Below are 14,518 nucleotides of genomic sequence, written 5' to 3'. Positions count from 1 at the left end.
GAAAGAAAATGCAGAATATTGAACATGTATCGGAAAATTTAACACAAACATTTATGCTTCCAAACTTAATGCAAAAAGCAATGCTAGCACATGATCAGGAGGCTAATCACTTAACAAAAATCTTGCTAGGTATCAGTAATTGAGCTCACCTATGAATCGAATTTCATAGCACACTCTACTATGAATAAAGGAAATATCAAATTAGTATGCCAGCACCGATAACTACTTATTTCGTATACGAAGGTCTGAAAATATTTTTCAGAGATGGAATATCTGTCAAACTGAACTAAGTGCATTTTTTTCCTCTGAGGCTGAAGGAATAGCGAAGTTGTCCCAAATACCAGTGTGGCTTTTAGTTTAATAGTGGGCCGTACTGTGCGTAATGGCAATCTTCTACTGCTGTTTAGAAAGCGGAGGGCTTTTCCATATTTATGGCAGAAGCTTTCTGTGGGTTAATGTCAGCTTGTTAAAATGCCAATCTGCGCAACAGACAAAAGTGGGTAATGCGCATCACGTCACGCGGCAGCAGTCTGTGCGGTCATTGCCACCGTACGCATTGACTGCGGTCGGTAGAGTTCTCAAATGGGGAGACCCACGGCAACGTCCCTCCCCCTTTTTTTCGTCCGCATCCATTTAAGGTCTGTTTAAATGCATCTGCAGCCAGTGACCAGAGCACTGTCACATATTTTCGAGCCTGCCATGTACATGTAAATCCAAAGCTATTCTTGTGACAGGTCTTCCTTGGGGCTACGAAAAGTGACCATTGTGCGCCTACGAATGGCGTTCGGAACAAGGAGCCGTCGTACGGTACTTTGCAAAGGTGGCGGCCGTGAACATGCAACGATCATCCCGTGCACTCGCTTTTGTTGGCGGGGTGGTTTGTAGGCTTGCCGAGGGTTGTGTGACTGGCATATAAATAGATCTGCGTTGATTTGGTAACCGTAACTTTAGTCGCCGACACCTGACGATGAATCTTCGATTAGTCTTAATGGGCTAGACAATGGCCAGAGGTGTGACCATGACGAAAATTCACCGCCGGTCAATGTGATAATGGGCTGCAAATCGTTGCGGAAAGCTTGTCGCTAATATGCTCCTCTGAATGGCTCATCAGCGACCGGTCATGAAATCGTGGGTATGGGTCAGCTTGACGGCTATTGAAGCGTGCGGGTCTACGGTCGACCAGCTGGCAACTACCGCGAACAAGCATGCTAAGTTGGTCTGTAGTTCGCATGTGGGTAGAAAGCTCCGAACTGCACGAATCTGCATGCGTGAACATTAAACTCGCGTATTCAATGCGATGAGCATGCATTGCAGTGGCTAAGCAGATCGATCTTCACACATGCTTTCATGCCTTCCATAAGCGCTGCTGTTGTTGTTCCATGTGTCCGCATCACATTAATCGCTTCGATCGGTATAGTCAACCTTGTGCCGACTGCATGCCGTTGTAACGCTGCATGCTTCAAGGCACCGACCACGGCCAGGTCATTCACCGAAGCCACCGATATTCAAAACATCAAATACCGTCGACTCTCATTACAACAGGACCTGATAATCCGACAAAAACATGTTTTATTCGAAGTCCGTAATATCCAAAATGCCTCACTTCCGAAACTTTCGTTGCGATGTATAACAACTCCATTGCAAAGAGTGATTGACAAATGTTCAAAGTAAAAAACAACAATAAAAGTCGCAGTTTTGCCTGAAAGCTGAAGCATACATTATGATAGCAAATTAAGCAAGACAAGCGTGGCAGCAGCACTGGGAGAATTGACTTCCGTGCTGTCTCTCGTTTCAACGTTTCAAAAGCACAATGCATACGAAGCTACCGGCACTGGGCGCACTTTGTCCACATCGCAGATCACTTCCAAGATGCAGTGCCCACGTGTGCGCACACTTAAGCCCCCTGAATGAGACTAAAGGTAGCGACATTCCACCTCGCCTGGCCTCCTCGCTGCTCACTCTTTCTCTCATTGCTCGCCCTCGCAGTGTGGTCGTTCGCTCCAAAGCCATCCATAGAGTTACACGAGGTGAGACATTAAAAATTGTTGTTGGGTGTTTGCGCATGGATTTTTATTGTATTTAATGCTTGTTTATTGTATGCTGTGCACGGAGCAATACGGGAATGCTAAGAAACTGGCAAAAGCAGATGATTTTTCTGCTTTTTCGGCACCGTAACCGTGCGCTCGTTTTGCCGCTTTGGGTTGGCTGCCTGCCAGTTAGAAGTCCAGTTAGAAGCCTTTTCAGGCTAGCTTCGTGGACAAATTCCTTTTAGTGTAAAGTTCTAGCACAAAAATCGAGCTATTTGTCTCGCCAATAATGTATACGTGATGTACACGATGATCATGTACCTGACGCAGCTTTATCTAAGTGTTAGGTCGTCCACGACTAGTGTACCTGGAGGCAAAAACACTGTCGCGGCTTGCACAGATCAAGCCACTTCGCGAGTTATTCCTACTGCATTGACCAGTTTCGTTATTTGGCTTTCTAACGACACCTGCCTGGCATGAAAGGGCTGCGATGAAGTCAACGTTTCGCCGGTACACGCGAACGGCGATGCATTTGCATGTGTGCAGCACTAGACAGCTGCTAATTCAACAACTCGGGTGTATTTACGCTGCTTGAAGCACATAGGTGTATACTTGCGCATATCTAATCAACTGCCATGTGCCGAGCTTGTGCAACTTCATAATTTTAATCATCGTAGTACCATGATGACGGAAAGCAAGGTGCGCGACATCTTTGCCTGAATAATGCCAGCGTCATGTAGGCATGACGCTGGCATTACTTGCGCGACCAATGCGGAACATCTCTGCTATTCTCGTCATTTCAGCATGGCACTGGCATCTCTTTATGCAGTGAAACTGGTCCAACGCTTTTATGACAAACTGGTGCCGTTGGCTCTCAAGTGCAAACATCACAGTGTATCATGTACTTCATTTGTGAACAAAGCGTATGCAAGGACGAAAGTTGCACATAGAAATAGTTTCCGTCAATGAGCACTTTCCCCCTTTCATTTGCGCAGTTCCAAGTCAATATGAGCCAACAAACTCGTGCACTAATTTAGTCTGCCAAGACGGCGAAAGGGAGAAAACCTACTCAAAATAGTCAAAATCCTTTACACTTGGTAATGAACAACATGTCCTCGGAAAATATATTTGCACCGCCTAACAAAAGCATCGACTTACAAAGCTACGCACTCTCAGCACCTCAACAATAATGCGTGTTATGTTTCTAGCAGAATATATGACAGAACACAGCCTACGCGCTCCCTAGCTTCATACACCTGTTGGCGATAGTGCGATCAGGAAAACAAATCTGAACGAGTACCGAGAATAGCACCCGTTAATAAGCTTACGCATGCTTGAGTTCCGTAATCCGTCAAAAAAAGAAAAAAGAACAGTTCTGTTCGTACATGTTTGCACCTCCAGTACTCTTAAAATCAATCTCTAACATAAAAAAAAGAACGAGTTCTGCAATGACGTAGTTAGCCATGAAACTTAGCTAAAACATGCGAAATCCTTTGCGAATGCCTCAATGCGGAAACTTGACGGCCAACTGTCATGGCGGCGCATGTGCCGAGATGCAGGAAAGAAGAAAAAAAGAGAGAAAAAAAGGGTGAAAAATACCATGTAACGGCGCTCAACCAATTCTTAGACGCAAACCTTCTCTCCTGCCTCCTTGCATGCTCCTCGCAGTAGCGGCGGCAGAAAGATAAAAGTATGTTGCTACTTTTGGTTTTATTCAGGGGACTTATACGTACTTGGTCCACACTGCAGATTGCTTTCAAGATACGGCGGCTACACCGTATGCAGAAGACACTGGAATAGAACCACCCTCTCTCTCATCTTCTCCATGCCTCGCATACAAAAGAAGACGGCGCCTTTCACCCTGCCTTCCTCCCTCGTATGCGTGATATTGAGCCGTGATCGTCAGCTGACTCATGCAAGGCAGTAGGCAGTAGTCAGCTCGGGTCAACAAGGCAAAAGTATGTTTTGTATGCCCGATTTTGAAAAAAAAATGTCGCTAATTTCACCCGCTGTAGCCAATAGTATGTTGTAGCGCAACCTTTTAATAGCAAACTTCGCTGTATTAATAAAATAGGTAGGCCAAACTAAGACTGAAATATGGTCCGTTATATCTGAAAGTCCGTTGTACCTGGATTCGTTGTAACGAGCGTAGACTGTATTAGATATTTGATTCGTGAAATCAAACATTGGAGCATTTGCACACCCCGAAAATTAAGAATAAAAAAAATGACGAGATGTCTGTCTGTCTCACCTGCGAACTGCGCTGCTTCATCGCCTCCTGGCTGGTAGCAGAGAGCCGCTCCTGGATCAATGCACAAACGCCCTGCACAAGAGAACGAAGTGCAGCAAGGCGTCAGCGGAAAAACTTTGTAGAAGAACATCAGTAGAACACAGCCCTGAAATACTGCAGCATTAGCTCTATTCTGACACACATTTCTTTCTGGAAAAATTTACTATGATGAAATGTGCCTTAAGTTTTAGTATGAAACTTAAACACTGAATAAATGTTTTATATGATGGAATGGCTGCTCAGCCTAATACAAAAAATGGGAAAGCGGAGAACATGTGTAAGCACTCGAAGGTGCTGTGTGAGAAGTGGAGCCCACAAATGCCGTAACAAAAGCCAGCAGAGACTCCAGGGCTGTGCCACGGTCCTCTAGGCTGCCCATCGGTTGGATCCACCCATCGGAGCTCAGTATGTCTTCCTGGCACAGGTGATTTCTCTGCACCAATTTATGAGCTCGGGTGCATCAAAAGCGTCGGTCACGAACAGGCTGACGTGTCCCGACGCGCGGAGATTTCGGCCGACTGCCGATACTAGAATAACAGCGACACATCACCAGCGTGCACCAACCAGAGGTTGCAAGGCCTGCGGCAGCTATGCCGATGATGTCCACTGATGTGGAGATGCCGACACCAACGATCGTCCGTATTCTTTCGACCTACAGCACGCACGACAGTGCTCCTGAGAGACAATGTTGTGATATTACCACAACATTGTCGACCGTGGGTTGTGGAAGTGCGATGTTAATGCGTGACGCGTTCGAGCGACACCGACAAATCCAACCTGCCGACTGTCATTATGCTGGTCTCAATGATCGTCTGCAAAAACATCTAACCAAATCGCGATTGCCTCACGAGCGCCTGTGCTTGGTGCATGTATATTTTGTTGTGCTCAAAACGAATGCAAACATGGATCCAAACTCCGAGGTCTGGATTATCAGTACTCGGCGACCGCTGATGTTAGCATTCAGCATAGGCCTAGCGCAGCCATCGATCTCGTGACTGGCGAGTGAACAACGCCAGCCGAGAAATTCTGTTGACGGAAATAAAATATTTCAGATAAAATTGGATAATTCGCACTTGTACTTTTTGTCCCGGCAGGTGTATGCATTATTTAATACAATAAAACTCTCGTAAATTCGGACATACTTGGCTACAGGTCGGTTCATTCGGCTAATTCTCAGGGCAAATGTGTGAAGCAAAAGAGAGAGAGAAAGAAATCCTTGCCCTTTCCAGTCCGTGGAAATGGTCCAACAGTGAAGTTGTGCTAGTTACACCTAGTGTTACACCATGCAAGTCATACTTTGCAAGCAGTCTTTATTGTAAATCTTTTGTTTCACCTTTCTTGCACCACATTTTTGCTTTTGTGTGCTTTACGTGGCAAGCATGCTTTGGGAGGTTTCTATTTTTTGCAGTTCTCCCAGTGTGCTTTTCTTTTTTTGCACATATGAGGTTTCTGTCTGCTTTTTGCCACGCTGTCTTTTTTCGCGTGCACCCGCCGTGGTTGCTCAGTGGCTATGGTGTTAGGCTGCTGAGCACAAGGTTGCGGGATCGAATCCCGGCCACGGCGGCCGCATTTCGATGGAGGCGAAATGCGAAAATACCCGTGTACTTAGATTTAGGTGCAGGTTAAAGAACCCCAGGTGGTCGAAATTTCCGGAGTCCTCCACTACGGCGTGCCTCATAATCAGAAAGTGGTTTTGGCACGTAAAACCACATAATTAAATTTTTTTTCGCGTGCAAGTTGCTCCATCCCTTTTTTGCATGCCAGTAATGAGAGCATGGCTTGGCGTCAAATGAAAACCACCCCATTATTTTTTTATTCATTTTGTGTGTAATGTTGAATTTGCTTGGTCTTGTGTTGTCTCTTCTACCGCTTGATATAGAGTTGTCTCTTGTGTCTGCACTGCTCGGTGTGCCTCCTCCACTTGCAGTGCTTTGTCTGGAGACATTGAATCTTGCATTGCTTGCTATTGAGTTGATGGCAGATGACAGAGTTTAATGTTTCGCAATCACCGCCTTGTGCTTCAAAATTAAGTTTGTCCATCACATAAGACAATGAATGGCTCATACACTCTTAAGCAATGGTTCATACCCCCGTAAACGCGGCCTCCCCATTACGACTACAGAAGAGAAGCGGAATTCTACGCTGAAATGATGAGTGGCAACTGAGCCAGCTGTGGAAGATGACGATGCTCGAGCGATTGCTGATGATGATAGCTTTAGCGAAGTCTGAAGATGGCACAGGGTCCCCATAAACAGCTTCGCTGTAAAACGGCATTCACCGAAACAAAGCGGCGGAGTTTGCATGGCCATAGCATCATCAGTGGAAATCGTACGTGATTGATAGCAATGCCAGAATGGTTCGTGTCTACTTGTGCCTTTGCAGCCTTTCTTCTTGCGTTTACCAATATACAGAGCACGGCGTTGGCCGTGTGCCTTCATGACTGCATAATCGCCATCCACGAATGCGTCGATAGCGGCCGCGGTATCGTCCACAGCCTTTGAAGCAAATAGTAGTTTCGTTTTGACTCAGTGCGTGCATCGGCCGCGCATGTTCAGAATCGCAAGGCCATGATCCTGTCAACAGTGGCCGCAGTCTCATCCGCAGCTGTTGCGGCAAACAGTAGTTTTGTTTTTACTCGGTGCAACGCTGTCGAGGCTGAACAGCACCATCGACGTCGCGAAGAGCGGCGACCTGGCGGCACTGGCAAAAAAATTAACAGGATGCGCCTGCGGTAGCGAAAAGCATCTCGGTGAAGACAGGCATCGCAGCCGCGCTGTGCAGGAAGTTGCAAGGCCCACATCGCTGCGAGCGTTAATGAGTTGCGACATCAACTGCAGCTTCCACGCTGATCTTGTGAAAAATAGAAACGGTATTTGCCGATTCATTCAGTAAATCAAAGCGCGTTGATGTAGTAAGCCCTTCTTTATTGTTTTCCTGATACCCTAGATAATTTGCAGTCGGTTAATTCGGACATCTTTTTCGGTCCCGCAAAATCCGAATTAGCGAAGTTTTACTGTATTTAGTTAGGTTTGCATTGCAGAGATTTAAAATATAGCACTCCTGGCTCGTTGCGGTGTGGTGAATGAACCATGCAGAACCTCGGGTTGTGAAGTGTGGCATGTTTCGTGTGTGAATTATCTGGTCTCAAGTGACTCGAGTTTAACTGGCGAGCTCTGCGCTCTTTTCAGCTGCGACGATAACTTTCGAAAGCGAAAGACACTAGTAGCCGAACAATTGGAAGTACATCTTCAGTCATGCCGTCCCTTTCCGCTGACAGTGCGCTCTTCGATTCGGCATCTGAAAGCCAGTTCAGTACAAGTTCACAATGCTCCTTCACTTACTTTATTGAACTGCAGGCATCTCATGACCTAGTTCGAGATAAATCGCTCGTGCAGCACTTAAGAGCGCCGACGCACTGAAGGAAACATAACACACAGTGCTGTCATGTTTGAGTCTGTGGGTCCTTGTACTTAAGCACTGCGAAAATAAATGATCTATTTGCAATATGTGCACCGTGTGCAACGCATAGGCAGACCTGCATCATACAAGACCTATGCATGCAGCCGCGTATACCAGGATTGCTTCGATGACTGCTTGAGAAGCAGCATGCACTGACTTAATGAAACTGTAATTGGCTTTTGATATTTCTTTCTCTCTCTGTTATTTTTTATGGAAAATTAGACCAGATGGTATGAGTGCATTGCAGGGATGGGGAAAAGGTGTCATCAGTGCTTTGTGCAGTCGGTTTGCCTAAACTACCCAGACCTCTTCAGCTTCCACTAAAATGTTTCTCACTGTGATACTATAAACTATATTTAGGAAAAACATTAACTTAAAACCAATTTCTAACGCATCTTCGTGGAATGTGTTCAATTAACTAGTTAACACTTCCATTACAGCATTATGCCGATACGCAGCATATGCGCATCAAATAAATACGTTCTGTAAAGGTGAATGACTGGGCCTGCAACAACAAACCTTTTAGTAACAGTGAAAAAAGGGCTGTGATGCGTATAAGCCACAACAAAACTGCTGCGTGCCCAACCTACTTTCCTGCATATGTCACCAGCAGTGTATTTAAAGATCGTCGCATTCTTGGGTTTATGTCCCATGCCTCCCTTCCTTGTGGACCTGAGGTTTTCCAATCACTCTACACATCTAGCATTCTGCTTTGGCTTGAGTACTGCTCATCAGTATAGTCTTTGTACCAAACTCACGTCGCTGACAAACTTGATTTCATTCAATGTGGGGCAACACGCAGCCTCTACTCCCGTCTTTTCAGTCGTCGCAAGCTCATGCCAGCCTACGAGGATTGCCTCAAAGCCCTCTAGTGGAATACCCTGCAATACCAGTGCCACATTGCACTAGTCTGTCTATTCTGCAGGGTGCTTGACGGCTCTCTGGACAGCCCTCAACTTTCTTCTTCAGTCCGTATGAACAAGCGGTCAGGACAGCCCGAGCCCCACCACGCTTGTACAGCACAACACCACACCTCCATGTTTTTATATGGCATATAAATTACAATTATATTCGCAAAAGAATCCGACGCTATCATCTCTGTAGGTTGTGTGTAAGTCGTACTTTACGATTTTTCTGATATATTTTACTTTGAAAAATTCAATTAGTTCAGTAACTTTGCGCTACATGGAGGGCCTACGTGGTTGGGTATGTGTGGTTGGTTCGCATGGTTTGGAATGTTTGCCGAAACAATGCGGGATGCCGACGCCAGATTTTCTGCTTCACGGGGTCCATAAAGCTATAGCGTTAAAATGCTATGTGCCTTATCATATGTATGTTGCTATTAATTTCTTCTGAGGTTTAATAACGGGTGGCTACCATGTCCAGTGATATGCATTAAATTAATATAGCACAGCAATTATTGTGCACCTCACAGAGCAAATTGAATGTCTTTCTCAATCAAAACATCATGGTAGGCTGAAAACAATAAATATACTGTTATATTTTATTTCTTGTGTGGTGACGAAGTGTATAAATTGTGAAAATAGCTTGTTTATATATATATATATTTTTTATGTTACGCAAATGAGCTGCCCCCACCCATTTGAGTAATTGCTTCAATAGTATGACTTGGTAAAGAGCAACGAAACACACTTATTAAAACCTTCCGATTCTCAAGTCTGTAGTATCTGACGGTACACTCTTAAGCAAAATTACACCCTTTTGCCACACGACAATAATCGTCATCTGTCTTGTCCGCATTTCCTTTCTTTAATGTGGCGAGCCCGGTACTTCCCAGTAACGAACGGCATGACATCCCAGCATGACACAGCATTCCCGACAGGAAAGTAGCGGGCGCGGCATTTTCAAGAAAGGAAACGCTTGTTTAAACAAGGCAGATGACGATTATTGTTGTGTGGCAGAGATACACCCCAAACGGTGTAACTTTGCCTAAGAGTGTATGTCATTCCATTATTGTCAAGAAAGACAAGCGACATAATGAAGCAGGTTACACTAGAACATGGCCTTTACACAGTGAAAACTTTTCTAGCAATAAACTAAATGCTGCTCAATGGCAAGGCCTCCCGATGCGGTGTAGATGCTTCAAAATAACTTGGAAAAATAAATGCGGTGACCCATGGGCAAGTTTGAAACAAGAATCAGAAGGAGACAACCTATGGACTTTGTCAATTTTAGCTGCTTTAGATGTTTTTTTATGAGTGCTACAGATATTTCAGTTCTTTTTTTCTTCTGATTTTCTCAGAACCCACTTTCTCGCGCTTCTTTCCTACACCAACAAGCAGAAATATATTTCTAATACAGATATTAGACGTGCACACCTAATTCTTACATAGTTGGCAGCAGAATGAGCAACCAAAAATGAAATCGTACGACAGCTTTTGATGTGACATGGCATGGTTGCGCAGGTGTTAGCAAAGCGATCTTGTAGACAGACACAGTAAAATAGAAAGTTAAAGAGAAACTTGTGGCAGGCATGCATTCATTAATCAAACAGGTCTTTTTTATATATATTTAAAGAAGCATATATATCACTAACTTAACGTTTTAAGCTCAGTTTACAGCAGGCTGTTTTAGGCCGGACTTGGGACGGTTGAAGACTAAATGGTCAAGCAACAGTGCGAGCTTGTCGACGCGCACCAAAGCATGTCGACGCATGCCAGTGGTTGGACCTTTTTTGTGTTCGGCACTTTGTTTACTATGTGTGCAGTATGTTTAATCATGCTCGACGGAAAAAGGTGTGATGATATGCGTGCTTGACAAGGCAGAAAAGCGGAACAGTAACTGAAGGAATGTTTTATGCCGGGCTACAAATCCGGATACGGCAAAGGACGGAAGAAGTTTTCTCTCTTCGCAGCACCATCTGATCCGCAGCTGCTGCAGCAGTGGCAACAGAAAATTCCTGGAAGTACATGACCGCCGAAGATTATGTAGCAGCAGATAATGTTCAATATAATATAGTCGGCCAATTATAAAAAGCAGCAATCAGCTTTCAGGTAGAAGCTTCCAGAAAATATGCTTGGATATGGGTGCGGGCGATCGCCGGCAACAGACTCATTTCTTTCATTCTCTTTAAGGGGCATTGAAAACAATATGGAAAAATGCAAATTTTGACGAACATTCACTCACGGCAAAATGTGCAAATGTGCCACAAAACTAACCAGCACATATTACATAAATGGATGTGTTGACAGTGGCAGAAAGTCCAAGACTGGGAAACAGCACAGTAGATATTGCGGTGATGGACGGGAAGCTAACTACGAGACTGAAGAACGAAACGAAAAAAGAGAAGTTTCATGATGCTTCAGAGCGCTGCAGCACTGCTTTGCGAACCGACATGCAGGTATATACAGCAGAATCTTGTTGATACGTTCCTGTTACGTATGTTTTCCTGGCGCCAGCGTTTGCAATCGTGAACAAAAAAAAATGACCCAATAGAGTTACGGTAATTTTTTAACGACTCGTACGTTCCCACAAAACACCACTTTTCGGCACCAACGTTCAGTATGTCGCCAAACTACGACTGCGTGACACGTGCTCTGGCTGCTAGATCTCACGTAAACAAGAAAATGCACTAGGCGCGCACGACTGAGAACAGTACATAGCTGCCTGCTGCTACAGCTTCACCGCAATACACACAGGCTCATCTCGCGTGAAAAGGGCAGCATGCATAGTTTATTATTCAGATGCAAGCAAATCTCCTTCGGGTTGTTGTATGTCGCATTCACAGCTATCACCACCAATCTTATTGCGATAAGCATCTTTGACTATCTGTTTTACATCGCATGGTGTGTAGTGCCGTTGGTAGCATACTGTATGCGTTTAGTAGGCGATAGCCCAAACACATCACGTTCTGTTTCGACGGCATCCGACATCGCTCACCAGCTTGATTTCATTTCGATTTCCCGCAGCCCTCTTAAAACACCACACAATAGGAAAACAACAAAACGCATCTCTGGCCGCCAGAGCACCACTAGCTCGACGCGCGTCAGCATCTCGTGTCGCAACAGTCCGTGCAACACTTCGCACGGATTTCTCTTTTCTTTTTCTCTCTAGTCTATATTTAAAGATGTAATGGTAGAAAAGCAAATGAACGTGAGGTGTAAAATAGTAAAAGATGGGTGGAGTTAATCCGCCAAATTTTGGATCGTATGTTTTCCTGGTTTGTACATTTTTTCTCACAATTTTTCCAAAATGCTTGAATGAGGTTCTACTGCAATTGTGTGTACATGGCATTGTAAGAGAAAAACAAATGTGCCCACGACGACTGGAAATAGTGCAGAAACTATTCAGCATGTTCTGTTATAATGTCAAATGCCTCGAGTTTTAAAGGATACTAAAAATAAACACTAAATTAGTTTAGACTGATAAAATATATTATTTCAGAACGGTCTTCCCATCAGCTTAGCGGTGATAGATTGATTCTTGGAATAGAAATTGAAGGTCGAAGTTACATGTTTTTAATATCACCTGGAAACCCCAGCGCCAGCACGCCAGTATCATGAGCGAAAGTTCTTCAAGCTTGCCGAGTTCAGTCCCTGGCTGCTTGAGAACATGATGCAGTCTGTCTTTGCCGAGATACGTCCGAGCAGACGCCGTCAAAATTCGTGATGTCACACTGAACTGGTGCGGGAACCCCCAAAGCGGGGATGCCGCCCCATCTTTCGTTTATGCGTCTTTGGCTGTTTTTAGTCGGATGTTCTGCAAGGGTAACTTACTAATGCAGCTCAAATAATTTTTTTCTCTTTAGTGTCTATATAAAGATCGAATGGCAGAAAAGCAAATGAACGTGAGGTGGAAAATATTAAAAGATGGCTGGAGTTAATGCTAGCACATAGACAGTAGAGCGACAGCAGGCTTTGCGTTCCCTCATACACCTTCTCACGCTGCTCGCTAATTGTGACAGCCGCCTCAGTGTTCTGACTCATGTTACGCAGGTGATTTCTAATGGTGAACTATTAGCTAATTTAGCACAGGAGCTCCAAAGTATCATGGCAAATTTGTGTCTTTCAGGCAACCAACTTCAAACAGCAGGCCGACGTGGAGGGAGACATGTGATAGTGGCGGCCGAGCGATTGCAGCGAGCAGAAAGAGTTCAATAAAACGAGGCTCTCTGTTATTGCGATGGCGATTATACTAAGCCTCGAGCTGCATTTGCGCCGTTGCCGCTCGTGCCGCCATTGTCGTGCTGTTTTGCTATCGACGATGTATGCACGGCCTGCACATGGAGAACTAGAAGGCCACCAGAGAGGTGCAGTGCTTTTTTTTCCAAAAGCGATGAAATCGGTGTAAGCATCTTGATGCTGTGCTTAGTCGGTTCTGCCGCAGCAAGGCCAGCATTCAGGCTTCCACTGCAGGCATGGACGCTGTGCGCGCACACGCTAGCGAGCAGCTATGCAACGTGGTGAATGTCAAGCCAAGTTTAGGTAATCCATTTCCTGGGACGTTGAACGACCCCGACGGTTTTTCTTTAATCCTGTCTTGTGCATCATCGAGGTGCCACACCTGCAACGTTGCTGGTAAGCTCGTGACACCAGCATTCTGAGACACCTTCGGTGCGACGCTACACCTTCCAATCACTTTCGATGCTTCGTCTTCGGGTAAAACTTGGAATTTTTAAGGGCCCCCTTTTGTAGCTTTTAATTCTATTCTGGAGCATCTGTGCGGGTGCTTAGCAGTGACCAGATCAGTGCTCGTAAAGGTCAATCAGAGTACTTAATACCTGCAGCAATATGCGTTGATTTTCCAGATAATATGTTTCTGCATTGCGTTAAGTATAGTATGTAACCCCATGTAGTATTCTGAATCTCAATATAATGAACTGTGTTTATATATGATTTCACTATAACGAAATTTCACTGCTGCCAATGAAAACTGCTGCAGATACTCATGGTCAAATGGTAGCCCCAAGACCTTTCGCCATTCTGTTCCCCCCCACAAAGTCCAAGTGCAATAAGATCTTATCACACCTTGTGCGCCATGTGCTATGGGGTACACTGGAAAGCGTATGAGGGTAAGTCAAGAAGGATGGTGCACTGATACACGCTGTCTTCGTGCATGAGAAAAGGGAAAGGGAGGGTAGACAGGTTCAGCGCGTGGATCCCCCGCTACATGAAGGCTGTGCGAGCCAAGGTGGCCATGGCTTCGTTAGCGCTGTCTTCCCGTGCATTTAGCGCTGGAGCTCGCGTAATCTCGAGTTTCAGAGGTGCATAAAAGTGAGAAGCAAATAAAAAAAAACTTTAATTATGGGGCTTTACGTGCCAAAACCACAATTTGATTATGAGGCACGGCGTTGTGAGAGACTCCAGAATAATTTGGACCATCAGGGGTTCTGTAATGTGCACTAAATCTAAGTCCACGGGTGTTTGCGCATTTCGCCGAAGTGAGAAACAGACGAGGCATTCACTCGTCTCTGCCTGTGCGTTTTATGATAGCGTCATTTCACTGGGGGCAATGCTATCAGCCGCTCGCCGGAGCAGATGCAAAAGCGTGGCAGACTTCGCTTCGAACCGCTGATATGAAGATCTCATGGACATGGCATGAAACCGTATCTCTGCTCACTGACTCAGAAATTCAACAAAATAGTTATTTTCTCAGTGAAATTTGTTTGCATTTCTTTTCCATTGCCCAATAGTTAAGAAAACTTTGCAACCCCTTCCGCATAAGAAAATTTTATCAGTGACTACTTATTTACATAAAACGTCGAATTTTAATATAGCTAAAT

General features: G+C 44.9%; 1 protein-coding gene across 1 annotated transcript in view; it reads right to left on the bottom strand.

Moving 5' to 3' along the window:
* The window catches only part of LOC126523735 (RNA transcription, translation and transport factor protein-like), a 62,984-nt gene that overhangs the window by 13,172 nt on the left and 35,294 nt on the right, over positions 1-14,518 (bottom strand). The window contains exon 5 of the mRNA XM_072289015.1: positions 4,279-4,350. Coding sequence (XP_072145116.1) covers positions 4,279-4,350 — 72 coding nt within the window. The remainder of the gene's footprint in view (positions 1-4,278; positions 4,351-14,518) is intronic.

The sequence above is a fragment of the Dermacentor andersoni genome, chromosome 6 (assembly GCF_023375885.2).
Source record: "Dermacentor andersoni chromosome 6, qqDerAnde1_hic_scaffold, whole genome shotgun sequence".
Taxonomy (NCBI): domain Eukaryota; kingdom Metazoa; phylum Arthropoda; class Arachnida; order Ixodida; family Ixodidae; genus Dermacentor; species Dermacentor andersoni.
Note: the sequence above shows the minus strand (reverse complement) of the source record. Positions and strands in the feature narration are given on the sequence as shown.